Below are 27,654 nucleotides of genomic sequence, written 5' to 3' on the forward strand. Positions count from 1 at the left end.
TGTGGCCAATATTGGTACCCCAAGACAATCCGGAATAACTCCGGAACCATGTGGACCAGGCACCCATGTCCCCGGCATCAAAAACTAGAAGAGTTTTTCGGGAAGTTGTGAAAATGTCATTAAAATCCATCCAAAAACAAAAAAGTTATAACCATTTTTGTGCTTTTCCGAAGGTGCAAAATGTACGTTGGCTGGATGAAGGTTAAGGGCGAACGGAACGGTCGGGGAAATATCCGCCATTGCTCTGTTGTTACTAAGATCGTAATCTCAGATTCTACTTCATATTTTGCAACAAAAACTTATCATTGTGTATGCTCACTTGCAGTGCATATGCTGATTGTTTTTCAGTATCTTCAATGCGATAGAACTCGAGATTACCATCTTCAAAATCGCGAGGCAAATTGTTTGGAAGAGAGGCAAGATAAGAAAAATAACACGGCGTCCCGTTTCACCTTAAACCAGGTCAGCCAAACTACCCTGGAATTCAGAATAAGAAAATTATTTATTCTTTTGGGATATCCTAGACCAGCCAATCTACCGTAGACTTCAGAACTCCAGCTCTACAGATGTTCCAGTACCGATTTTCGCTACAGTGAATAGCATTAATCGTGATAACACAAATTATGTCACGCAAAAATCGGCCTTTTTCAACCCCTCCCCCTATTCCACACTTTTTGTATGGGACCTCAATATCTTGGTAAGGGTGGTCCCGTTCTGCAACCTTTCCTCCCTGAAAGCGTGATGTAATTTGGGTACGGCCCCTTACATAATCAACCTCATTCACTAAATTTCATTGCAGACCACTATTTATAGCTTTACATTTCCGGGGCATTCTAGGTCTTTTGAAGTACAGTAGACGTTCGATAAGTGCAACATGTTTACGTTTCAGTTACCGAATGAAATTCGCTAACTGCAACGACTGACAGCCGTCAAACAGTTGTCAATTGCTGTTGGACGCAGCCAGAATGCACTCAAAAACATCGCAATGCAGCTGTAGTGCATCTGAAAAACATCGCAACTCCATTGACGTTTCGTTTTTGACAGATAGCGGTGCGATAACTGCAAAATTGTTGCACTTAGCGGACTTGCAGTTACCCCACGTCTCCACTAGTCTGAAATGTCTTGCCATTTTGCTGCCAGAAAGAGAAAACGTAACAGAAATGATCAACACCGCTGCTTTCCATGCAAACAGCGAGATAACATTTCTGTCATGACACATCTGTCCAGCAAAATGGCAAGACATTTCTGTCTAGTGGAGACGTTGGGTTAAAAAGCATTGCAGTTAAACCGTTTGCACCGAGCGAACGTCTACTGTACCTCGAACTAAAGCCCTTGATATCTATGTATAGCTGTTACAGTAAATAGCTGTTCAATGTAAAACATAACATAACCAAAAGAATGTCCTCCTTAAAACGTGAAATTTCTCTTACGTTATAAATTGACAGCCACGTATTTATGACATTTCTGGAGATATTGCGGTAAAATAGAAAAAAAAACCAACGAGGTTGCGGTGGTTTCGACCGCCGCAGTCGTTCCGCAAACGTCAAAAGTGCTCGGTTCACGCTAAAAACCACTCACAGACTTGGTTGCCATAAAATTCGAAAATAATGAAAATTGTTCCATTTATGGTTTATGTAATCACAATTGCTGCCACAATATGTTACTTATTATTAAACTATAATAGGTGTAGTTTCAGCACTTTTGTATGCAGCTGAACGCCAATAAACATAATTTAAATTTTTGACAATTTATTTTATTACAAGGTAGTGTGCAAGTGTGCAGCAGTTTGACGTTTGCGGAATAGGCCTTCTTTGTCTTCTTCACTCCGCCCGGTTGGATGATTTCTCTGGATAAGCAATATTGCTGTACGGTAAAGATTCGGCCCATTGTCGACCGGCCGTCACTGAAGCCAGATTGATAACGTGATACTGACAAAGTTGTTTTCTCCGTTGCCTTGGTTCTATATGCCTAAGTTTTTCACGCTGTTCAGTTTCAGGTGCTCATCGAGGGGTTGCTTCCATCTTCCAAACACCACACATATTTCCGTCAAAAGGCCCCTGTCCTTAACCCCTGCATATCTCACCTTGTGACATGAAGCTGTTGATGGATGCGTTGAAATTCTGGTAGAACTTCCGCATTCCGTAGAGCGCTATCGACTGAAATTCTTTATAACCGGGAAAGTTTTTCGGCTTCGTAGTCATCAAACGCAATCAAATGACTAAATATCGTTTTTATCCGGTATTTCGGTGTTTTAAACCTTCTTCAGGGAATTGGAACTCGTAATCGTTCTCGTTATGCGTATTTCTTGAGAACGGCACAACAGTTCCATTTTTAGCACTCCGTTGTTCCCAGGTGGCGTTTCTTCACCTAAATATGTAGCGAGTCTAATGTTTCCGCTTTTAAATATTTTTATCGTTTCACATTCTGTCGCGTTCCATGCTGCAGCACGACCATCTTTGCTGCGTTCTTCTTTTACAGCATCGCTCAATACTCCTCGATCATTCCGTCGACCCCGTTCCACGTAGCCGAATGATCCAGGTTGCGTCATTTATAGCTGATTTTACTATAAGGGATGCTGTGTTGAATGTGTAACATCTTATTGGTTTCGTTTTGGACAAATATTTGTATTGGGATCTTTAATAAGCTCAGTTGTTATTCTTCCTCACGCTACCTAGTAACGTAGTAACCGTTCAATCATTTGTGTAACGTTTCATATATCGCTTCAGGTAAAATGTTCAAATCGGCGGATCTTCCATGGCTCATCACATTTTTTCAAATGTTTTTCAATGATAAACCGGTCGATTGGTTACTGTCTAATTTAATATATACAAAGGTTTGCAGTATAGAAAAAGACGGGGTGAGTTAGTACCAATCTATCTGAAATGTGTATTTGATTTTTTTTATCTCGTTATTTGTAGAAAATTTGCAAACAAGAAATGACCAAACTATGGATTCATTATAAGCCGTCACTGTTCCAGCATATAGGAACTACATCCTCCCTGAAAGGTAAGTTATACGATAAATTATCGGATCTTTTAAAATTTACTTCTATATTTTCCTTCTTAATTAATATTTAATATTTAAAACTTTCAAAAAGCTGTATATAAGAGAACAAAATACTATGTTGATGGTTTTCGCTTTCTAGGACATTGTTTTTCTTATCTGTTTATTTTTCTCTTAAGCATTTCTTGTTTGTAGAATATAAGCTACGATATTTGTTATACTTATTCCGCAGACTTATTCTATAGTTATGCACACATTGTCACCGAAAGTCTCAAATCGCTGCATAATTTATATTTGTAGGTAAGGTTCAAAAACTAAAAGACAAGCAGTTCGGAAAGATACCAACGTTTTACCCACATAATAATCCTCCGGCTGTTGTGAAAACGGGCATTCAGCATTACAAAACATACACAATTCAGAAAGCCTACACGGGAGAGAGCTTCTTCTGGGGCCTAATGCCACAACCTGGTGATCTAATCGAATTCAAATTCAAGGATCCAGTTGCTTTAAAAAGGTACTGTAATATCAGCGGATATCGAGACAGTCCACCCTTGTTTACCCCTTATGTGACCGACAGAGTAGCCTGATACCCAGCACCCATTTAAGGGTTGTAGGACGAAAGGTCGAAGGGTCAAAGGTCGAAATATAAAAATAAGTAGGACAAACAATAAGACTTACTTATTTTTTCATACAACCTTTTGACCCATCGACCTTTCGACCTTTTGTCCCAGTTATATTTTCATTTCGACCTTTAGACCACATGCATTTTCGACCTTTCGTCCTAGTTATTTTTTACCTTTTAACATTTAGACCTTTTTACCCTTCGACCTTTTGAACCTTCGACTTTTTGTCCTTTTGACCTTTTGTTCACCGTCGACCTTATGACTTTCGAACTTTTGGGATCTAGTTATTTTTCTTATTTCGACCTCTCGACCATAGACTAATTTCTCGACCTTTTGTCCATTCGACCTTTTGACCCTTCGACCTTTTGACCGAGAGAAAATACCCAAGCCAGGACCACCATAAAGTTTTGTTGTATTTGTCAGAGTTGTCTTGTTATATACCCCCAATAATTTATTTTTGCAACAGGTATCTTTTCCGAAGTGGCAACTACGAACAGCCATCAGATAGATTTTATAATACAACAGTAGAGGTTCTACCGGTCAATTTGTCTGAAGATTCGCCAGTGTGGAGCACATTTAATACAACCAACGATGGCTATCTTGTCATCGGTGCGTTCAATGATTTTGGGATCGCCGAAGGGGTAATAGATCCCAAAATCGGTGAACTGAAAGAGCTGCGTCTTCATGTCTACAGCGATAGCCAAAATTGGGTTATATTGCGAGAGGTAGCATACAAAGTTGCCAGTGTAAATTATTCTATTCAACTATTTTTCCATTTATCAGATATTATTGCAAGACGTAACGGCTCGGTGACGAAAGCGTTACCGTATTCTAGTCCACCCCAGTAGCGTTAAACTAGAAAGTAATCGAGGTACAGCAAAGCGGAATCAAAAGAGTCTGAAGAAACTTCAACAAGATATATCATCGCATCAGTTACAAAGAACTAAGGTATAATGAGATTGGTGAGAGCAACTGAGAAATGCATTAGGGTAGATATAACTTTTGTAATGTAAAGGACACAGTAACATGCTACAATAAAGTTACCATGATTGTTAAGCGGTAAACAAAAATTATATTAGCAAGCTACTGCACAAATATAGGCAAACATGTGTCATTAAGCATAAATGTCAAGTTCCAAGCAGAATAGTATAAGTACTGGACAAAAGTGTATTACTGTGAATGTTATTGTTATTGCAGCAAACATTGCGATCTATGTTACACATACCCAATGTAATGGATTTCTCATGAAATTCATCAATTAACATAGTTTGTAACATTGCGCAAATGCTTATTTATTATATTGTCCATGTGAAGCTGTTAGTAATTATTTTGTCCATATATACACTCACGAAGATATGTGCAACATTGCGGTGATTGAAATATTCCTAAATTATTAATGTAAATTTTCTAGGTTTGTAATAACATTGGCCATCAACTTTCGATTAAATAATGAGTAATTATTCAAACGTAATATCACAATTCCCACATTTTTTTATTAATTCAGGTTTATTACATTCCTTTTGTGTTTTCAATTGATACAATGGAGCAAACTTTTCCCACATTCTCCCTATGTAAACAAAGGCACCACTGTATATGGCCATTAAAATTATCACCAGCATTCGAGTTATGTCAAACATATTATGTTTTCAATTCAAAACCGAATTTGCGACATTTTTTCTTTCACTTCCGCTGTTTTTGCCTTACGTTCAGTGTTGCAACAATTCATCTCATTCATTTGAATACTAACCAACAAATAACAATGGTTTATACATTTTTCTTAGCAAATTTAAGTGAAAAACTATCGATTAACGTTTTTACACTTTTTATTTTGTAGTATTATCAATTTTATTCAATTATTTTAGTACAAGGAGCTACTTATAGCACCACTATTGGTACATTTACCCTATATTTTGGACACCACCTATTTTAAGCGTTCCAGGTGAATGTTAAGAGATTGACTACCTAATGCTTATTTATTAAACATGTCTCATTGCAATAAGGCTTTTAAATTTCTTACAATTTGTTGAGAACCACTGGAATGGATAGTCTCTCATGCTCTCGCCGTTCTGCGTGCTCGCCGATAGCATTGTAATATGCCTTCGGCCGATGCACAACCGCAGAGATTAATTAGATTAGAAGTAATGTAGCCTTCGTGTAGTAACGTGTCGTTTTGTAATGTAATTTTAATGTAAATAAAGTTATGTTTTAATCTGTTATTCGCTACGCCTGGGAGTTTAAATAGACTGCTATGTCTCCCGGCCACCCCGAGCTCCAGGACGTAACAGTGGCGACGAGAAATCCGTGCGTGCAGTGAGAACCCGCGACACGTTAAGTTTTCCGCGGAGGAGAAGATGGGCGACGGCCAGACAATGGACATCGGGCGGAGTGAGCAAGCACAGCTCCAGCATTCGGCTTCAATGGCTGGAAAGGATCTGCACCAGCGTCAGGTGGATCAGTGGCAACACTCGCCGGTTCTGAGGACAGTATATCAGAACCAAAATGCTCCATTCCCATCAGTGCCCGTGGAAATACGTTCTCAGCAGCAGCACCAGTACAATAATCAACCCTCGCATCAAACCCCAGCTGGAGTCAATGAATGCCCCATTGACTCACTATCATATGATGGGCAGTCAGCGGTGCAAGCACCACCGCCGCCATCATCGTCAGGCCGGTTTCCACTCGATCGAGAATAATACCTCGATGGGCAGTTTCGGCAGATGCGAGAAGCCAGCGAAAAATACTTTGATAGTATGAATCGGCTGATGGAGCTCCAATATCAAGCTTATGTGGAGCGGATGAAAACAATCAACCAGCAGACGCAGTTGATGTTTTCTCTATGTTGGGCGGCTCGAGGACTGCAGCCAGCATACGGGTCACCAGAGTATTCCCCGATCAGCACACAACAGAAGGAAGAACAACACCAAGCACCGTTTCCAAATGATGCCGACTCTACGGCGGCGGTAATAAATGAAGAGCAACCGCGGCAGCCACGAGTGGATCAGCTGTTTGTTCCCGTGTCGACGTTTCATCGTGACGAACAACAGCAGCAGCAGCAAGCTGTAAAAAACCCTATTATCGTACCTGCACCACACGACGGCAGTATTGATGAGGTTTTCGAACACGCTCAGCAGAACGAGTGTGCGGCAGAGGTGTTCAAGTCGTCCGTTGTAGGATCACTTCGGGAAGAAATCATTATCACCGATAAGTGCACACCGATCGGCGCGATCGAGTCGGATCGAAAGTTCGTCCAATACTTTCTGGATCGACATGGGCATAGGATGGATTTGGCACGTGGACGTGCCTCAAAATGCAGCGACGTCTTTGAGTGGATGGTACACAATGGTGGAGTCAGGATCAAGCTCCGGTCTTGCGTACATCAGTTTTCATCAACCCGTTCACCGGCAACGCTAACACCAACGTCCACCATCATCGCTCTTCCTGCGCCAGAAGACCGCTGTAATGGTTTACCGTCAACCGTTTAGAGGGGGAGATGTTGAGAACCACTGGAATGGATAGTCTCTCATGCTCTCGCCGTTCTGCGTGCTCGCCGATAGCATTGTAATATGCATTCGGCCGATGCACAATCGCAGAGATTAATTAGATTAGAAGTAATGTAGCCTTCGTGTAGTAACGTGTCGTTTTGTAATGTAATTTTAATGTAAATAAAGTTATGTTTTAATCTGTTATTTGCTACGCCTGGGAGTTTAAATAGACTGCTATGTCTCCCGGCCACCCCGAGCTCCAGGACGTAACACAATTATTAATTCAAAGATTTCGATTTGCATATTGTATATGACGGTAAAGTATATGTCCTCTTGCATTTGAAGTAAATTGAAGTAAATTCTCAATCGTTACGCGTATTTTTAACGTAAATCACCAGAAGAGGGTCTAATGGATCCAATAATCGATATTGAAAAGTATCTACTTTTATTAGCTCTTAGGAACAAGTCAAACAGCACCATGCCTGTCCAAATTACATGTACGTCCAAATTATATTTTTTACCCTAATCATTTCCCATATAGCCACAGCTGTAAAGGCGTGGGTATCCAGCATGACCATGCTGGGGGTGACGGGTTCGATTCCCGGTCGGTCCAGGAACTTTTCGTAAAGGAAATTTCCTTGACTTCCTTGGGCATAGAGTATCTTCGTGCCTGCCACACGATATACACATGCAAAATGGTCATTGGCAGAGGAAGCTCTCAGTTAATAACTGTGGAAGTGCTCATAGAACACTAAGCTGAGTAGCAGGCTTTGTCCCAGTGAGGACGTCATGCCAAGAAGAAGAAGAAGAAGAAGAAGAAGAAGAAGAAGACCCTAATCATTTCAATTTCTTGGGGACCCTGCCGGCATTCAACGGGTGTTTTTTCTGCTGGTCAACGCCACATGTTAACAAGGTCCATTTTTTTTCTTATTTTTTGAATTTTCTGTAACCTAAGTATGGTTGAATGTAGGAATTAGTACGTAGAATGAATATTACTCTCTGTGTATATTTTTTTCTAAAACTCCATCAAATATCCTCAAACACCTTCGAAGGCATCATTTCAATGCAACAAATTGTTTCCGAGTTTATATTGTTCGTGCAGTTGAAAATCGGAATTTTTGACACGTGAAAATCGATGTTTCTCCTAAACCGTGTGTCCGCTAGCAATGATGGTTCTCCGTCGTTGCATGTCCGAAAGATCGTGAAACTATTGAGAACTTGAGCTACAGGTCCTAAGCCCTGGTAAAGGAGGAAGGTTGCGATGGCTGTTATTCATGGCCATCGTGTAAAGAAAAAATGGATAAACCCCAATGCCAAGGTGTCATGCGACCCGTGCCGAGGGCTGAATGGTTGAGGGGGTCCTAAACATGCTCAACCGCGAACGGAGCCTGGGGTGCACCAGGGCGAACACCCCAGTAAGCAGCCCTTACTGCACTACGGCGGGGCACTGGTGCAGCGGACATTTATTTCCCTAGCTACTCGTGGGACCAAAAATGAGTACAAATTCTACAAACAACCTTCAAGGTGACGACTGCCTCTCTCAGTCGTGTGAGAGCGAAGTGGAGAATACTCTGAGTCAGCTTGGCCTTACCGAAGACCAGCTACTCAGTAGTTCGCAGGAGAAGATGGAAATATTCTGCCCCTCAACGCCTACCTCCCGGAGCAGCACATGTTTCGACAAAGCTGATCCAGATCTACAACACCCCTCATCGACCGACTCCAACCTGCTGGACATGGAAGATAACGAAGATGATGATATACGGATCGTCATCAACCCCCAAGAATGTTTAGCAAGTAGCAAAGGATCCGAAGATAACAAGGGTTCTACGGAAGCCAAGGGGGCTCCGAGTAAGAAATTCCCCACACTCACACGCTCGCAGAGGAAGCAGCTTAGAACTCTCCGGGAGAAGGGAAAAGACCGGAATGAGGCCTTGTCCATAATCCTGAATAAGGAGAGCGAGCCCACTTCCTCAAGACGCTCGAGAAACGACCTAGACAAATCCGCCACAGAGGATCCCAAACAAAAAAGGGTGAAGCACCATCTGGATCCGAGAGAGCGCGCCCAACAGTCCACAAACAGCGCGCCTCAGAAAAACGTGTCAGGACAACAAAACCCACCTATGAGGAAAACAGCTGGTATCAGCTACAGTGATATGGCCAAAAGCGTGAAGGTCGGGATAATACCCAAAGACTTTCCCACCGTCCAACTCACTACAGCCCAACTAGACCTTCTACAAGAAGCACTCCTGCTCAGAGTAGTTCAACAACGAAACGAGCCAATAAAACCCAAATTCAACAACCTCATCTACAAGTCCGGTTACATGGTTCCAATCTGTTAGGATAAAGAGACTGCTGAGTGGTTAAATAGAATATCCCCATCCATGAAACCCTGGGAAGGTGCAGAGCTGATGGCAATGGACGAAGTGGCGATTCCACGTCCAGAGATGATCCGAGCATTCTTCCCACAAAGCTCCAGCTATGACGACGACCGAATAAAGGCTCTCATAGAAAGCCAAAATGACATCACAACAACTAATTGGCGTATTCCCAAGCAGGAGAAAATATCTGAAGAATACCAAACTCAGGTATGGAAAACCGAATACCTACAACCTGATTGAGGTATTAAGAAGCCCTGCATAAGAGGTAAAATACCTAAAATAATAACTGGTGTGTATTCTGTGCATAACACGTGAATAATGACATCAGGTATGGCAATACCTAAATAATAATCGACGATTTTTCTATACAAATAGTGATTTCTCCATAATTGAATAATACCTTAAGCAGTCCTCAACACCAAACCAATAACTCGTCAAGGTATTTTGTCAATATTCACAAAATACCAAAATAAGTTATTTTCAATACAAGGATAACCGACCAATACCTTGTCTTGGTATGATACCTGACTTTGGTATGCTCCAGTTATGTGTCAGTTATTCATTCCTGCTCGGGTTGTGAAACGATCCATTCTGAAAGACATTCATGTCGAATGGATCTTCACAGTAGAGGGTGCGTCGATGGAAAAGTTGAAGAAGTCCAAATACACCCTCAACTACCGATTTGGTGAAATCCAACTAAGGAAGATTACAGATCAACCGACTGCCGATACCGCCAATCCGACTGGAAGGCCGACCCAAGAGCAATCTGAGGAGGCCTCCTGTTCGGGCAAGGTTCGGCTAACTGGAAGGCCGACCCAAGAGAAATCTGAGGAAGCCTCCGGTTCGGGCGAGGTTAGTAAATCTCACCCCAAAAGCACCATAAAGGCTAGTCAGTCCGCCTCTAAAGGAAAAGCTCGAAGCTTACATGCGACTCCCTGCTCTAGTGGTACCAAACCAAAGGTATCTAAACAGGGCAAAGGGAGTGCAAAAAGCGACAGTTTGACCACAGAGGCGAAACTGGCGGGCCAGGTCGCTACAGGGAAGAGAAACGACCCAAACTGTAACACCAAACGACACCCTGATGATCCGCAACATCCAAAGCCGGATAGTCGTCGTCCGGAAAAAAGCGGGAACCCCGGAAATGGCGACTAAAGTTCTGCAAGTGAACCTCCACCATGCTGAGAGCGCCACGGGTGTGCTCTGTCGGAGGTTCACCAAAGAGAATCTAACCGTGGCCCTCATTCAAGAGCCATGGGTCAATAAATCCAGAATACAAGGTATTCCACAACACTCATGTAAGTTGGTATATGATGACAGCCAGCTTTCTCCTAGAGCGGCTATTTTATTACATAATAACTGTAAATACTTTCCAATTTCAGAATTCATAAAAAGGGACATCGTAGCTGTCAGGATGGAGGTACCTTCCGCAAGAGAGAGTAGAGAGATCTTGATGGTTTCGGCATACTTCCCAGGTTACGTGGACGAAATCCCTCCTCCAGAAATAGCTGCGCTCGTAGCCTACAGCCACCGACACAACATCCCCTTCGTCATAGGGTGTGACGCAAATGCACATCACACCGTATGGGGAAGTACAAATATAAACACCAGAGGTGAGTACCTGTTACAGTTTCTCTCTTCCAAGAACATTGACATTTGTAATGTTGGTGACAAGCCCACGTTTGAAAACCTCATTCGTCAGGAAGTTTTGGACTTGACTCTATATGTAGTCGGTCTATCTCTGATAAAATAAAAAACTGGCATGTTTCTGAAGAAATATCAATGTCAGACCACAAACACATCATCTTCGAAAGGGAAGGGGGTCTAACGACAGAAAAAACGTTTAAAGATCCTAAGAAAACTGACTGGGAATCCTACTCAGCTATCCTACAATCTGAAGAGTACATCATAGAAAGTCACATCAAGTCCATTACACAATTGGAAGATGCGTCCAAATCCATTAAAAACAAAATCCTTAATGCCTACCAAGAGAGCTGTCCAACTAAATCAATTAGTTCGAGCAGAGACGTTCCATGGTGGAATAAAACTCTTGAGAAGCTTAGGAAAACTGCGCGTAGGGAATTCAATCGTGCCAAGCGAACCGGCGATTGGAGCCTATACAGAAAGGCCCTGACGAACTACAACAAAGAAATAAGGTCAGTCAAACGGAAATCGTGGATTCTAATGTGTGAAAGCATAGAGAATACACCCGTAGTGGCCAGACTCCAAAAAACTCTTTCAAAAGACCACTCCAATGGTGTGGGTAGCCTCCGAAAGACGGATGGTTCGCTCACTGTAGAGCCTAGCGATACACTGAGCGAATTGTTAAAGATCCACTTCCCTGATTCAATCCCTGAGTCGAGCATCGGCGACCAAGACACTGGAATTGCTGTCTCAGATCCACAAGAGATCCAATCATGGGTTTCTGGATCTAAAAAAAAACGCAATAAAGGTTGCAAAGGAAGCTTTCACTCGGGCCAGGGTTGAGAGGGCTGTGAGATCTTTCGAGCCATTTAAGTCTCCTGGCATGGATGGAATATTCCCAGCGTTGATCCAAAAAGAGGAGAAAACACTGGTTCCACCCTTGGTTGAGATTTTTAGGGCGAGTCTGATTTTGGGGCATATACCCAACGATTGGCGTCAAATCCGGGCTGTCTTCATTCCGAAGGCAGGAAAGAGAGATAAAACCAACCCCAAAGCATTCAGGCCGATAAGTTTATCCTCTGTAATGCTCAAAATTATGGAAAAGGTACTATGCGAGTACATAAATCACAAATTTATGAAAGCAATGCCTTTGTCAAAAAACCAATTCGCTTATCAAAGTGGAAAATCTACGATCTCGGTACTACATACGGTAGTTCAAAAGATCGAAAAAACACTCAATGCAAAAGAAATTGCTCTTGTAGCATTTCTTGATATTGAGGGCGCATTCGATAACGCTTCTTATTCGTCTATAGGGTCAGCAATGTTGAGAAGAAAATTCGACCCATGCATTGTTACCTGGGTACATGCTATGCTAGCTAATCGAAAAATCTCCTCTGAGCTTAGCGGTTCATACATTTACTGTTAAAGCAACAAGGGGGTGTCCGCAAGGCAGAGTACTTTCTCCTTTGTTGTGGTCACTGGTGGTGGATGAGCTTCTAGACAGCTTAGAGAGGAAAGGCTTCGAAGTGGTTGGATATGCTGATGACGTTGTCATTATTGTACGATGCAAATTCGAAAGTGTTATCGTGGAAAGAATGCAATCTGCCCTAAATCACACTTTTTCCTGGTGTCAAAAGGAACAACTAGGCATAAATCCTACAAAAACTTCCATTATCCCTTTCACCAAACGGAGGAAGGTCCAACTGAAACCCCTTTTCTTGAATCATACACAACTAGTTTATTCAAGCGAAGTAAAATATCTAGGTGTCATACTCGACGCAAAACTGAATTGGAACTCTCATCTCCAATCAGTTGTGCAGATAGGTCTCAATACACTTTGGGTTTGTTCAAAAACCCTGGGTAAAAGATGGGGCCTAAAACCAAGTATGATCATGTGGATATATAAAACCATTGTTCGTCCCAGGACTACTTACGCTTCCCTTGTCTGGTGGCCTAAAACTAATGAGGCTGCTGCAAGGGCGAAGCTCAACAAAATCCAACACACCGCTTGCATAGCGATCACTGGTGCAGTTCGTAGTACACCCACTTTGGCCCTAGACGCAATGCTTCACCTGCCCCGGTTAGATCAATTCATAAAGCTGGAAGCGGAAAAAAGTGCTCTAAGGTTAAAGAGAACAAAAACACTGCTGTCGGGAGACCTTACGGGTCACCTCAGCATATTAAATGAATTTGCCATAAATCCCGCAATAGGAATTTGTAGTGACTGGATGGAAACGGTAGTCAATTATGACTTACCTTACGATGTGTTCATTCCTTCCCGCCAGGAGTGGGAAGGAGGTGGACCCAGCGTTCCAACAGGCTCTATAAATTTCTTCACAGATGGTTCGAAAATGAATAATCTGACAGGCTCCGGAATCTATGGCCCTAGAACAAAAATCTCTGTCCACTTAGGACAGTGGCCCACAGTATTTCAGGCGGAAATATATGCAATATTAGAATGCGTGTTATTATGCCTGAGGAGAAAGAATAGGTTTGCAAAAATATGTATTTTCTCTGACAGCCAAGCGGCACTTAAGACGCTTAATAAATACCCTTGTAATTCAAAGCTAGTGTGGGAATGCATTCTGGCTTTGAAAAACTTATCCATACGCAATCGAGTCTACCTATATTGGATCCCAGGACATACGGGTCTAGAGGGAAACGAGATTGCTGATGAGCTAGCCAGAAATGGATCTAATGAAAGGTTCATTGGCCCTGAGCCCTTCTGCGGGATCTCAGACTGCTCTGTAAAAATTTAACTGAACAAATATATGGCCAGTCAAATCACATCAAACTGGAATGCACTTCCCCATACGAGCCAATCCAAAAGGCTCGTAACGATAAACCCCAAGAAAACCCAACAACTATTAGGTCTCAACAAAAGGGATCTCAACATCTACACCGGTCTAATAACTGGACACTGCCCCTGCAGATACCATCTACAAAAGATCGGAGCAATCCAAACCTCAAATTGCCGCTTCTGTGACGAGGAGAGGGAAACATCAGAACACATCCTCTGCTATTGCAGTGCACTCACTCAACGTAGGTTCAAAGTTCTCAGCAAGCCCTTTTTAGGGCCTGCTGACATATGGATCTTATCTCCCAAGGACGTGGTTGGCTTCATAAAGCTAGTCTCGCCAGAATGGGGGAGTCACATACTGTAACTCAGGATCTCTATTCATCAATAATAGATGGTCTTGAGTTCAAGGTATCTCAGTGACAAATATGTTACTGAGATAACTTGCGTACCTCACAGCAAAAGGGTATATCACAATAGTTCTAAAATCTGGACGCAGTGATCTTCAGCCGACAAACGAGAGAGAAACCGTGTGTCGGGCGTACGTCGGACACAGTGCGCTGGATAGAGGACCAGGTCCGCTGTCCAGCGCACTACGTCCGACGTTAGTTTCACGTATGGATTTTGAGATAATTCAATTGTCGGGTGTAGGGAAACTTCGGGTTTCGACCGCGACGACAATATTTTTTTGAAGAAGATTTTTAGGTTTTTTTGCATACGCAAATATTGCAAAACAAATATGAACATGAAAAACATTTTCAGATAAAACTTCATACATGAGCAAAATTCCATTTGAATTGAAAAGGACGCGTCTACGCGATTACACGGAGAAAAATATAAAGTTATATCAATCATATTGCGGTCGCGAACAAGCATATTTGTGCACCGACTTTTATATAATCCCTTTTTGAGATTGTATTACCGTAAACCGGGGTCAAATTGATCAGCGGGGTGAAATTGATCACTCGGGTACTACATTGTAATTCCATACTAGGAACTCTTAAGCGTCATAATGATCTTAAACTTTTTACGTCATCTGATTCGTAGTTGTCTAGAGATGAGTGTAGACTTTTATTTTTTAGAAAAAGTTAGTTTTGCCTTATTTTTTCAAGAAATTTGCAATGTATTTCTCATTTAGCTTAAATCATTGCTACTAAACAATCAATTGCTTATAGGACTTCCCGTGAATTCTCTGTTTTAACATTTTTGTGGAGCCTTGATAGGGATGTAATGCAGCTAATCAGAAAATGAAATAGTTATAAAAAGTTCATTTTATAAAGAAATAGTCATTTTTTGTGATAGAAATAACTTATTTTAAATGAAATTGCCTACCTTTAGGCGTTTAAGGGGAAATTTCAAAATTTAATTTGCATTTAAAGTAATAAATTCACTAGATGTAAGATTTTAAACGCGTTATTCGGTTTTAGAAGAGCAAAATTAAGCGGTGAAGGAAATTTTCCTTTCCAACCGATGCTTAATTGTATACTGATCAATTTCGCCCCAAAGTGGCATTTCCAATATTTTGATATTTGAAGTTATTTCACTTAAAGTTTAAATTTGTTGAACAAAATTTTATCACATGGTTCCATGGAGATCCACTGGGTACTGGTTTTACAGAAATTCTTTTGGCAATATTTGAACAGGCACTGATGTTATCCACAAAAGTTGTTTTAAAGTGATCAATTTGACCCCGGATTACGGTACGCATAAAACTATAGGACGAAGCATAACAGAAGCTTGAAATTACCAAAATTGATGAACTGATTAGAGCAAGAAATATGGTTGACTCAATCATATTACGCTTTCATGAACAATATTTATGGTTGATGGTTTGACAGTTCATTCATTTGCATGGTATATCCAAGCATGTTTATGCTGAACTTAACCCTAAACTTGAGGCTTAAACGAGCTATATCAGATGATTGTTTTAAGCTGTTCCAAGCATACACGAAAAATGATCAAATGAGGTTGAATTAAAGATAAACAATTCTATGATGGTCGTAATTTAGTGTAATGTGTTTTGATTGTTACATATTACACTAAATACCATCATTACAGGAGCTTTTAATTAGCTTAAGTTTTCCTTGTATACATTCTTTATTTTTATCAATGTCTTTTCAACTATTCAACAACGCGGAAAGCGCAGTCCATTCAGGACGTAGTAGTCAACCAGCGCTTGTGTCTGTTTGTGACTCATCAAGGTCGTCACGTCGTCCGTCATTGAGACCTTCGGTGGGGTAAACTTGTCGTGGGGTGACCGGCCGCTGGACTGATGGATCAAATGACCGCCGGTAAGAGCAGACTGCCGTCGATTCCGAACTCCACCACGGTAGCCAGTGCGGTCTTGCGCTTCTCCAGAAGGTCATCCAGTTTCGCGGCTTGAACGACCGTTCGGGGGGAACCTTCCAAAAGGAATCTATTTTGGGTCGTGTTTCGATTGCTAGAGTATTAACAAGCTGCACCTGGAAAACACAACATGGACATCATGAGCTTGCGAACTCATGCACTCCATTACCGGCGGAATCCTTACCTGAAGTTGAAATCACGAATCCCGGAAAAATTATTTCAGCAGAATGCACTTTTTCTGTTTACAGAGGCAGCCAGTAAATGATTTATCGTAAAAAAAAGTTGTTACAATAGAACGACAGTATTGCCATCGTCACTTTGAACTACCGCCGCCATAATGAACAATGACTGAATAGACAGCAGGCAGGAGGCTGGGTCAACATGGGTTCAAATAATGACACTTATGTTTGGTTTAAGCATTTGATGGTTGGTGTTCAATGATGTTGATTTCAATGGAATATATGCTTGATGTAGACATCAAATCATTATGAATCAACCATATGAAGCAATTATGCCAAGAATATCTTAGAAGCCTAAGAGAACTATGGAAAAAGTTATTTCAAGCAGACAACTTTTCTGTCCGTGTAGTGCGTTGAGTTGAAACTTCTCCATAGAAAGAGTGCAAAAAAAAACGTTCGCATAATTGATTACTAATGTAAAAAAACTCTTAAAACCAAGGCTCTTATTTTTGTATTTATTCCTCAAAAATGTAGTGGCTAGACAAGACTAGATTTGAACTTATTACATATTGAGTTTCAATCACTTAACTATGAATCATTAAAAACACGAGCACAGACAATTTGGAGCATTTGGAGCATATCTCAATAATTTGATAATTTGATAATTTGAGATAGAATTTGTAATTATAGTTAGATTTCATCTTCTCATGCTGGTTTTGCTCAATGAAGTCTTATAAAGATCCGTTAGAGCTTAGTTGTGCTCAATGAAAGTTGACCCGTGCCTAAAGCGATTCATTCTTGAAACCCCATATGCACGTGGTGCCTAGCTAAGAGCACCTCCAGTTCAAGCACAAGAGAGTCTATCAGTTTCACGCTCGGTCTAAAGAACTTGTTCATACAGGTACTTGGAGTGGATCAAGTACTCATCCAAGAAAGTAAAAGTGGGGAAAACCTTATATTAGAAGAAACTGCCCGTTGGCTATGCTTAGTCTATATTAGAAAATCGTTGGTGCGAGTGGAAAACTGCGCGATCCATACCGTGCGCGAAAAGTGAGTTACGCAAGTTTAGATACGTTGCAGAAAGACATAGCAAAACGGGTGACTGGTTATGATTTCGTAAATGCTTCTGATGGCGCTTTCGCAACCTGTGATCAACCTCTTACCTACTATAATGGCAGGACATTCGAGACATCAGTATCGCAACAGCAACTAACAACGTCGTACAATTGCAGCGTAAACTGAAAATGAGAAGAAAAATGTGATTTTGAATAAAAGTGACTATAGAGGCCTGAAGTGATTTGAAGGCCTTTGCAAAATGTGGAATAATTGGGCTATTCCAAATCGTGTCTTCATATGTGCAGTAGCAGATTTTATATAAATTCTGCTTCCAATTTTTTGTGATAATAAAAACAAGCGTTAATAACAAAAAGAGTGGTGATATTTTTGCGGCAGTTGATTATGGGTTTATTATCAGCGTTTCGACAAACTTAAGGCTCAATCAAATGTAACAATCGGCAACACTGCAATGGTGAAACTCGTCCTCGAAGAGCATTGATAATTAAAGACTTCAAATATTTAATATGTAGAGTCCAAAAGCCGAAGTGTTGAACGTGCTGGAGTCCAGTAGTACCATGCTGAAGATGACGGGTACGGGTTCGATTCCCGGTCGGTACAGGATCTTTTCGTAATGGAAATTCGCTTTGATATAGAATATATTTATACCAGCTGCACAATATACAAATGCAAAATAAACATTGTCAGATAAGGCTGAGTTAAAAACTCGGTAAAGCTCATAGAAAACTAAGCTGAGGAACAGGTTTTATCCTATTTCGGGCGGTTTTCCACAATTTCGATGCCTATTTCATCCATATAAAGGTTGCGTCTACACTAAAAATAGCTATTTACTATCTGCTATTACAAGCATGATAAATATGACGCCCACAATATTGTCCGTTCGTTTCAGTGACATAGTTAAATGCACATTTCTTCGTCATTGAAAACGAAGTTACCTGCTTGTCTATATTTTTTTCTTTTCCTCGACGCGCCGGTCGGCTAAAACTAGACTCAGAGCGGCATTTTTTGCAATACCATACCTCCCTACGCTGCTTCGAGACACGCTAGAAAACTGCAGACGCATTTGCGCGCGCTTAATCTTGCGTGGAGCACCAAGTAGCAGTTGCAAAACTTGTTTCTAGAAAATGGTCTGTTTCATGCTTACCCCTATCCCATAATATCGATTGCATAATTAACAATTTAATGATGTGGGTCAACCACCAAGATAACATCTCTACCTTGAGGGTCGTTCTTTAGATCTGCAGGGATCATTCATAGGAAGGTTCGTATCTGTTTGAATGAGCTTAACCCGGGAGCGGTCGGCGTCGTGTACTGAGTACACGCACCTTGAAAAATGCACGCATGTGGTACACAGCGTGAGCGCGGCGTCGCTGCAGGTAGTCAAAAACGCGACTGCTCGAGGGTTGGAATCGCGCATGAAAAACGTCTAGTGAATGGCAAAGAAGTTGATTGAGTTGATTGTGACCATCTTCGTTCAATTGAACCGCATTAGCACGTTTGCTAGATGTAGGTACCTACAATGCGCAAAAAGTATTTGCACAATATTTGCACTGCACACCGATCATCCACATTGGTTTGTATGTTGCCCGTAGCATATGCAGCTGGAACATTCCCTGCGTTGCGCAGAACTTTCTAACGTTGCTGCAGCTTTTATACTGTTGAAATAGCTTTGACATCCATGTGCACAACAGAACATGTGCTCGATGAACAAATTGAGATTTGAATTATGAAAAGCAGCTTTTATGTTGCAAAAAATTAATTGCTTCGCTCAGATTTGTTCTACTACTTATTTTTCTTCTTATTAGCGTAACGTGGCAATAAAGTACAAATTCAGTTTTGATCGTTTTGCAGTTGTGTATATCGTGTGACAAGCACGGAGTTTTTTATGCCCAAGAAAATTTCCGATACGAAAAGATTCATGCACACACTAAAATATGTAAAGTTCATTGAAAAATGATTGAAGTTACAACAGACAAACAGACGTAACACCTTGAACGATTTTCATGGAAATGCATCGCCCAATTCACACTACCATCACCTGGTGGAAAAGTTGCACGAATCACAGTGTTGTGCCATATCGTCAACAGAAGGCGCTAGTGTGAAACGTCAAACACATAGAAAAACGATATGCCAGAGGCGCGGTTGTGAAAGTCTCAACCAAGGTTGCGACCATTCATTTGCAAAGATTTACATTCATTTGCTGTTATCTCAGTTTAGAAGCATGCTATCAAAAAACAATGTATGGATGAATTTCATGCACACACTGAAATGTGTAAAGTTCACTGAAAAATGATTGAAGTTACAATGCATTGCAGTAAATCCAACTAAAAGCGTAGTATTTTTAACAACAAAACATTGTGATTTTTTCCTAAACATGCATTTTACAACACAGTATTGTACTTTTGCTCAGTTGTTGAATTATGATTATTTTTGGTAATGTTAACTGCACTGCTAGTTTAATTGACAGTGTTATATAGTGAAACTAACTGGAATCGGTTATAGTGAAACTAACTATGGTATCGGTAGTTTCCACAACAAAATTTATTTCAGTGTACCTACATGATCTTACTGAATAACCTGCAGGTTTTCCGTTTCGATGCCCTTTTGTCCACATCTAAGAGCTGTTCAATTCAATAGTGAGTTGCCTTATTCTCATACATGATGAAGCACGCTAAAATAACGAAATCAGCCATAATGCAATGCATAGTGGGAAAAATCGACCCAAAAAACGGATCTTTCAACGCCGCTGGTTTCGGTACGTGAAGTTGACTATTTCTGACGTAAAAAAGTACGAGGAATCGATTGGTGCCAAATTCATTCACCGCACGGCACGGGAAGTGGTCCATTTTGCCCCATTTCATACAAAAACAGAATCAAAATGTGCTTTCAAGCAACACGACTGTAGATCGTTGAAAATAGCTGCAGGTGTAATTAGAGGTCAATAGCCAAAAACCAAATATCAATAATCAAAAAATCCTTTAAAAGCTTATTTTACCCCTTATGCCCCATCAACTGCTGAAATTGTGAATTTTACCTAATTATGAATAGATTTTTAATGCTACAGATTTGAAGTTTTTTTGGCATATACAAAGAGCGCTCAAACTATTATAACCAAAATCATCTTCGGGAGTTGTCCAATTTGCCCCATTTTGCCCTACTATCATAGAAAAATTAGATTTAAAATGTATTTATAAGAAACAGATACTGCTATGGAACGTTGAAATTAGTTTTAGGTGCAATGGGAAGCTAGCTGTTATCATACGCATTTATGATAGATATTTTCCCTATTTTACCCTACATGCCCCAAAAACTGCTTAATAATAACATATTTTGTATGGCTTTGTAAAGTCTCTTGTTGAAAATATTAAGTCATTGATCATTTTTGATATTATGCAAATGCGGTTTATCGATTAATACTAGAATCATTATCGGAATTTGTCTGTGTCGGAATGGTATGAATAGCTGTCCATTTTACCCTAATTTGCCCAGATTTTTTGTCATTTAATGAATAAATTATTTTCCCTTACTTACATTGGTACTGAAACCAATGGGGCTGTTAATAAACCACGAAGACCAAAATTTGGCAATATCAGAACCTCCCTCCCCTCTCGTAGACTTTTGTCCATACAAAAAATTCGAAATTTGTATGGAGCGTAGACTTTAGTCAGACCCCCACCCCTCTCCAAAAATCTACGTGGTTTATGAACGGACCCAATGTTATCAAAAAAAAAATGTATGAGTTTTTCTAAAATTTCAACTTTTGATGGGGAATTTAGGGCATAATAAGCATTTTATGAAATATGTCAAATATGCACTAAAGGGCGTCTTAAAGCATCAATCTATATAAATAAAAATGGAATGCTGTTTGTATGTCACGAATAGGCTCGGGAACGGGTCAACAGATCGACATAATTCTTTCACTGACTGTTGCATTCGTACAGGGCTCCGACGTGTTCGTACGGAATAATGATTAGCAAAATCGACCGGGAAATCAACAAAAACGGGAAATCTTGAAATTCTATTTTGCGGTCATTTCTTTCCAAAACTGCATGTCAAGAAACATACAGGTGATACTCAAAATAACTGGGACAGCTAAAATTTCCACCTATCAAAAAATGTTCAACTCGCTCAGCTGTAACTTTTCGAAAAGGACATCGAATATTCTCAAATTTTTACTGTAAGTTCATCAACTAATTGTGTATCAGTGGTCAAAATTTGGAAAAGATCGGGTCATTCTACACGAAGTTATGAGGATTCTAGAAAAAGGTATAATAATCCGATAGCCAACTTTGAACTGTTATATCTCCGGATTCAATGAACCGAATGCAATGAAATTTTGATCATTTATGACTTATATAATGAACTTTGAAAAACAGTTGACCTAATTTGACCTGTAGTAGGCAGGATGTATGACGTTTGCCGGGACAGCTAGTTTATATGATGCCTCATTTAATCAGTTGTGTGTATGTTTGCGGCATATTAAGATTAATGCTTATTATACCCTTAACTACCCACACTGAAAAAAATCTTCACATTGTTTTCATCTGATTTTCACATGGACTGTTTCCATACGCTTATCCATTGAATTTTATGGGAATATCACATAGATTTTGCGAAGTTATGTGATTTTCCAATAGAAGTTATGTGATTTCCTAATGACTTCCATGTACCGTATCGATTTCATGTGAAATTTCCAAAGAAATTTTCATCGGAAAATCCAATAACAGTTATATAGCCAAACTAATGGAAATTTTCCATGTGATATGTGATTTATTTTTTCAGTGCACCAAATGCTGGAATTAGAAAAAGTCATATATTTTAACTGTCCTCGATTACATTGGTTTCAGTACAAGAAGTTCATAAATTCAGACGACATAAGCAAAAACGGGAAATCAATTTACTCATTACATGACACAAAATCAGGGCAAATTGGGGTAAAATGAGCAGCTATTTGTACCCTCCCGTGAATGATTCTAAAGCTAATTGATAAACCGTATTTGTATATACCGTGAATACACAGTTATGGATCACACACGGTTACGGATCAATTCGATGTTTACGGTCGTATGTTGCAGCTTAGCATAGCATGGCGTGGCATAGTATAGTGTTTATGCTATGAAAACTATGTATGCTATGTTATGTCATGCTATGCAGTGAGGCGACATTTGACCGTAATCATCGAATTGATCCGTAACCGTGTGCGATCCATAACTGTGTATCCACGGTATTAAAAATGATCAATAACTTCATGTATTGCAACCAGTGACATTACAAAACAATTAAAAAAAAATGTTATCATCCAGCAGTTTTTGGGGAATGTAGGGTAAAATAGGGAAATCATCTTTCATATACGCGCATGATAACTGTTAGCTTCCAATTGCACCTAAAATTGCAATATCTGTTTCTTATAAATTCATTTTAAATCTAATTTTTCTATGATAATAGAGCAAAATGGGGCAAATTGGACAACTCCGGAAGATTATTTTGGTGATAATAGTTTAAGCGCTTTTTGTTTATGCCAAAAAAAATCTACTTCAAATCTGTAACATTAAAAATCTATTCATACTTAACTAGCAGTCCCGGCAAACGTCGTCCTGCCTGCCTACTCTGTTTTTGGACATCCGGTTCCATGAAGAAATGCCCCTCAAAATGGAATTTCAGATTTTCTCGTTTTTCTTGCCTTCCCAGTCACTTTTTCTATTTTTTTTTTTCGCACAAACACGTCGGAGCCCTGGCGGAATGCAACAGTGAAATAATTATGTCGATCTGTTTACCCGTTCCCGAGCCTATTCGTGACATACAAACACCATTACATTTTTATTTATATAGATAGATTAGGTGAAATTCACAATTTCTTGCAGTTGTTGGGGCATAAAAGGCAAAATAAGCATTTTAAAGGAGCTTTTTTTATCTTTTTGATTGCCATTAACCTCTAATCACACCTGCAGCTATTTTCAACGATCTACAGTCGTGTTTGCTGTTTGAAAGTACATTTTGATTCTCTTTTTGTTTGAAAAAAGGGTGAAATGGGGCAAAATGGACCACTTCCCGTACCGTACGGTGAATGAATTTAGCACCAATCGATTCCTCGTATTTTTTACATCAGAAATGGTCAACTTCACGTACCGAAACCAGTGGCGTTAAAAGATCCGTTTTTTGGGTCGATTTTTCCCACTGTGCAACGGTTTATAAACTATAGTTGTAATTAGCTTTGAAGGTGTGGGATTATTTGAGCAGCGGCTCCTATTTTAGCCATTTTCTAATGTAACTGAGTCCATTATACTAGCCCCCCAAACTTTCCGGAGAACCATAGTGCACAGTCATAGGCGCCAACTTAGGGGGGAGGGGGACTGTTGTGAACCGCTCAAAATGTGGATAACAAATGCTCGGGCTTACAGAACCCTCTTCTCTGTCAGTCTACGACCAAAGTTCGCAAATTTAAGAATGATCCATTAAGTATGGGATAAACATCAAATTCTTGCTCCAGTCGACTTTTTGGATCCCATTTAGGTCCCATGTGAACTGTACAAAATTTCAGCGCAATCGGTAAAACTATAATTTAGCGCAAGCGGTTCAAAGTTTGTACAGTTATGGATCGCACACGGTTACGGATCAATTCGATGATTACGGTCAAATGTCGCCTCACTGCATAGCATGACCTAACATAGCATAGTTTTCATAGCATAAACACTATACTATGCCACGCCAGGCTATGCTAAGCTGCAACATACGACCGTAAACATCGAATTGATCCGTAACCGTGTGTGATCCATAACTGTGTATCCACGGTATAAGTTTTACTGTGGGAAAAGTTACACTTTCAGATAAAAAAAAACAAAGGTCGCTTCTGGTCTCCTTAATTCAAATCGATCAACGCTCCCTGTATAAAAATCATTTATGAAACATTCCTTCGAAGAGCACAAAACGATTAGATGCTTGTGAAAAAAGTTATTAAATTATTTCCGATTAGAGATCCCACGAACGGCTTTTTGTTTTGTTTTATCAGCAGCACTGCTGCTGCCGCTGTTGCATGGGGTGGCGGGAGGCATCACCAACAACCCCCAGAAACAGCAGCAGCAGCTACAGTGTTGCTAATAAAACAAAACAAAGAGCCGTGTGTGGATATGCTAATTGGTAATTATTTAATAACTTTTTTTTACATTAAATAATAATTTTTCTACAAGAAGCGTTGATCGATATGAATTAATGAGACAAGGGGTGACCTCTGTGATTTTTTATCTGATGTGTAACTTTTCCCATAGTAAATCATATACAAACTTTGAACCGCTTGCGGTAAATTATAGTTTTCCGATTGCGCTGAAATTTGGCACAGTTCACATGAGACCTAAATGGAATCCAAAAAGTCGACTGGAGCGAGAATTTGATGTTTGTCCCATACTAATCGTTAATGGATATTTCTTAAATTTGCTTGTAACCGGGGTCGCGGTCGAGACCGAGGAGATAGGGATAGAAGATGCTGGGAAAAGGCTACCCAAGTAACCACGCTGCTGATGCCGTAATACATGTAGTACACATGCATAAATACGGTGTATTGTCTTAACAAGTGTTACCGTGTAGGTTCAAATTAGGTTGAATATACAGTGGGGTTCCGATTTTGGCAACAAAATTTTTATTTTCAGTTGCCAAAAACGGAACCGTGCCAAAATCGGAATCTTTTTTCTCAACATTTTTTTTTACATTTCTCTGTTTGTAAATTATAACATTATATGCCCAGTTACCGTTATGGAACCATATACAATGATCTAACCCTGGAACAACTAGCTTAATCGCATTCCCGTAGAGCAGTTTGTAGCCTCATCACACTGCTACAAATGAAGTGATTCCAAAAATCAAATATCCTCATGCGTGTAGGTAGGATTATTTGATATTTTTTTAATCATAGTATAAATACTACGTGAACTCTTATCATAAATGTCCTTTGTGCAATTCATAACCGCATTAGTGGCATTGAAACGCCTCAAAAGCTTGTAATCTATTAATCTTATAGAAGAAGTGTCATTTTATTTTTTTCAATTTTTAAAAATAAACAGGTTGAGCACCTTGACAGAAATGCTCGATTTTTTTTAGGAAAACGTGTAGGATTTTCGAACTTCAATTCTTGTGTCGGTCATTTAAGATTGGGTAGGCTTGGCTTACGCGTTAGTACCCTCTTCCAGGGTATCTTTTCCTATTTCTCATTCTGTTCCTAATTTTTTTTTTCATTCCCTCAGGTAGATGATGAAATAGACTTTTATTGTGATGATGGCACAAATGTCCCAAATGGAGGCACCTTGTAATAGTCCAGCGCAAGATCTGAATACATAGTTCTCATCTACGCAGTTTTGTTTCTGTTTTCGGCGCGGTAGAATGGTAGAATACTCACCTCACTGAAAATGGATTTTTCTCAAAAGCCATGCGAGATATCTAATGCCTGGTTTAGACTGTTCAATTCAAACGAGCATTTGATTTGCAAACTTGTCAAACATTGATTGATTGACTTATCTTTATTTGAGAGACTTTCAGCCCTTGGCTGGTTCGTCTCTTTGTCAAACATGTTCAATCCAATGGAATAACGTGTTTAGACTGAGCAAATGACTTGAGTGTTCACATGTATGCTCTTGAATGCATCTCAGTTGAAGCAAACCCTAATAAAAAATTCCAATACAATCGCCATAATGAATAATGCTAATATTGGCTGTTCAACAACAAATCAATAGCAAATTTTGAAAACGACGTATAATCAATGGTGTAGCATTGATTACACAGCGTAACAAAAATTAACTTTTGGTCTGTCTCAAGAGCAAACTTATGTGTCTCCGAAGGTTTTTGGGCCGCTGAATCCGAATCCGGGCTCAGATTTGCTCCAACACGTCACACTTTTGAGCTATACCTCAATTTATAGGGCAAAATATGCGATTTTGGGATTTTTTGACTGCAAGCCATTAAGCGTGGAAATATTTTTTTGAGCAATCAAAAGGTTAATTGGTCAATTAACATCTAAATTAACGACTCATGCAAAATATTTCATTTTACCAAATCGATTTTGATAGTTTTAAGTGATTTATGTTAGGTACGATATTTCCCATACAAGTCATCCTCCAAAAGTTGCATGCAAGTTTTCATACTAACATAAAATGCTTAAATCTATCAAATTTGATTAGGTAAAACGAAATATTTTGCATGAGTCGTTAATTTAGATGTTAATTGACCAATTAACCTTTTGATTGCTCAAAAAAAATATTTCCATGCTTAATGGCTTGGAGTCAAAAAAGCCCAAAATCGCATATTTTGTCCTATAAATTGAGGTTGTAACGTTCAGATCTGTTACAGCAGTCTGCGACTTAAGCGCCACCTTCTAAAGTTAGAAGGGCCGAAGACTGTGATCTAATCCCGGCATGAGATTCCTCTACTCAAGGCAGGTTATAGTTATTCCAGATGACAAAGTTACTAATTTGAACGAACCAACTAAGCCAACTCAATCACGTCCCAAACTTACCAACTCAATACGCCTCCCACACAGTCGAGGAGAGCATGTGTCTCGGCTAAAATACAACCAATTCGTTCAACGTCACAAGCTATAGCGCGCGAAGAAAAAGGTGGAATTCCACTAAATTAGAAGTAATTTTCAAACTCATTTATTCACGCAATCCAAATCAAATAACATTAACCTTTTCTTGAGTTTCACAAGATTCTGTTAATGAGTTTTCTGGCGCCTTTTTAAATTGTCTTGTGACGTCACGTCAAAACTAATTTTATGCTTATAATTTTAGGTAAGCTAAGTTTTCTCTAGAGAAAAGTTCTTCGTGCACAAAAAAAGAAGAAAGATCTGACCTTGATACGCCGGGCCGAGGTCCCACGTCGTCCTCTAGGGTCGTCAGCAAAAGGATCTACTCACCAAACGATTCCCTTCAAAGCAGTTCTCGTCGATGTCCGAATCCGCCCCGCGCGTGCGATTGTCTTCAGGGTAGATACGTCCCCGGAATGGTGGAGTATCGAGCCGTTTTACGTAGCTCCTATCGCACAACTAGCTTGGACGGGTTCACGATTCGGATCTGGATGGACGAGGATTCGGTTACCTGTTATCCGTGCCGACGTGTCTCGACTAACAGTCGAGCAGTTCGAAATGATCCG

At 40.0% G+C, this 27,654-nt stretch overlaps 2 protein-coding genes across 5 annotated transcripts in view; both read left to right on the top strand.

Moving 5' to 3' along the window:
* LOC109414477 (alpha-1,3-mannosyl-glycoprotein 4-beta-N-acetylglucosaminyltransferase A) overlaps positions 1 to 5,076 on the top strand; it is a 30,352-nt gene extending 25,276 nt beyond the window's left edge. For all 3 annotated transcript variants that reach the window (XM_029872348.2, XM_029872347.2, XM_062851674.1), the window contains exons 4-8: positions 2,727 to 2,857; positions 2,919 to 3,006; positions 3,304 to 3,517; positions 4,093 to 4,351; positions 4,410 to 5,076. In XM_029872348.2, coding sequence (XP_029728208.1) covers positions 2,727 to 2,857; positions 2,919 to 3,006; positions 3,304 to 3,517; positions 4,093 to 4,351; positions 4,410 to 4,439 — 722 coding nt within the window. In that variant the 3' untranslated portion in view covers positions 4,440 to 5,076. The remainder of the gene's footprint in view (positions 1 to 2,726; positions 2,858 to 2,918; positions 3,007 to 3,303; positions 3,518 to 4,092; positions 4,352 to 4,409) is intronic.
* A 12,295-nt stretch (positions 5,077 to 17,371) lies between these two features.
* LOC109421401 (probable cytochrome P450 303a1) overlaps positions 17,372 to 27,654 on the top strand; it is a 39,121-nt gene continuing 28,838 nt past the window's right edge. The window contains exon 1 of one of the 2 annotated variants that reach the window (XM_029872351.2): positions 17,372 to 17,499. The gene's annotated coding sequence lies outside the window, so the exon portion shown is untranslated. Of the gene's footprint in view, positions 17,548 to 27,654 lie in introns of both variants that reach the window. The other variant, XM_062851648.1, reaches the window with a different exon arrangement.

This window comes from Aedes albopictus, chromosome 2 (genome assembly GCF_035046485.1).
Source record: "Aedes albopictus strain Foshan chromosome 2, AalbF5, whole genome shotgun sequence".
Classification (NCBI taxonomy): Eukaryota; Metazoa; Arthropoda; class Insecta; order Diptera; family Culicidae; genus Aedes; species Aedes albopictus.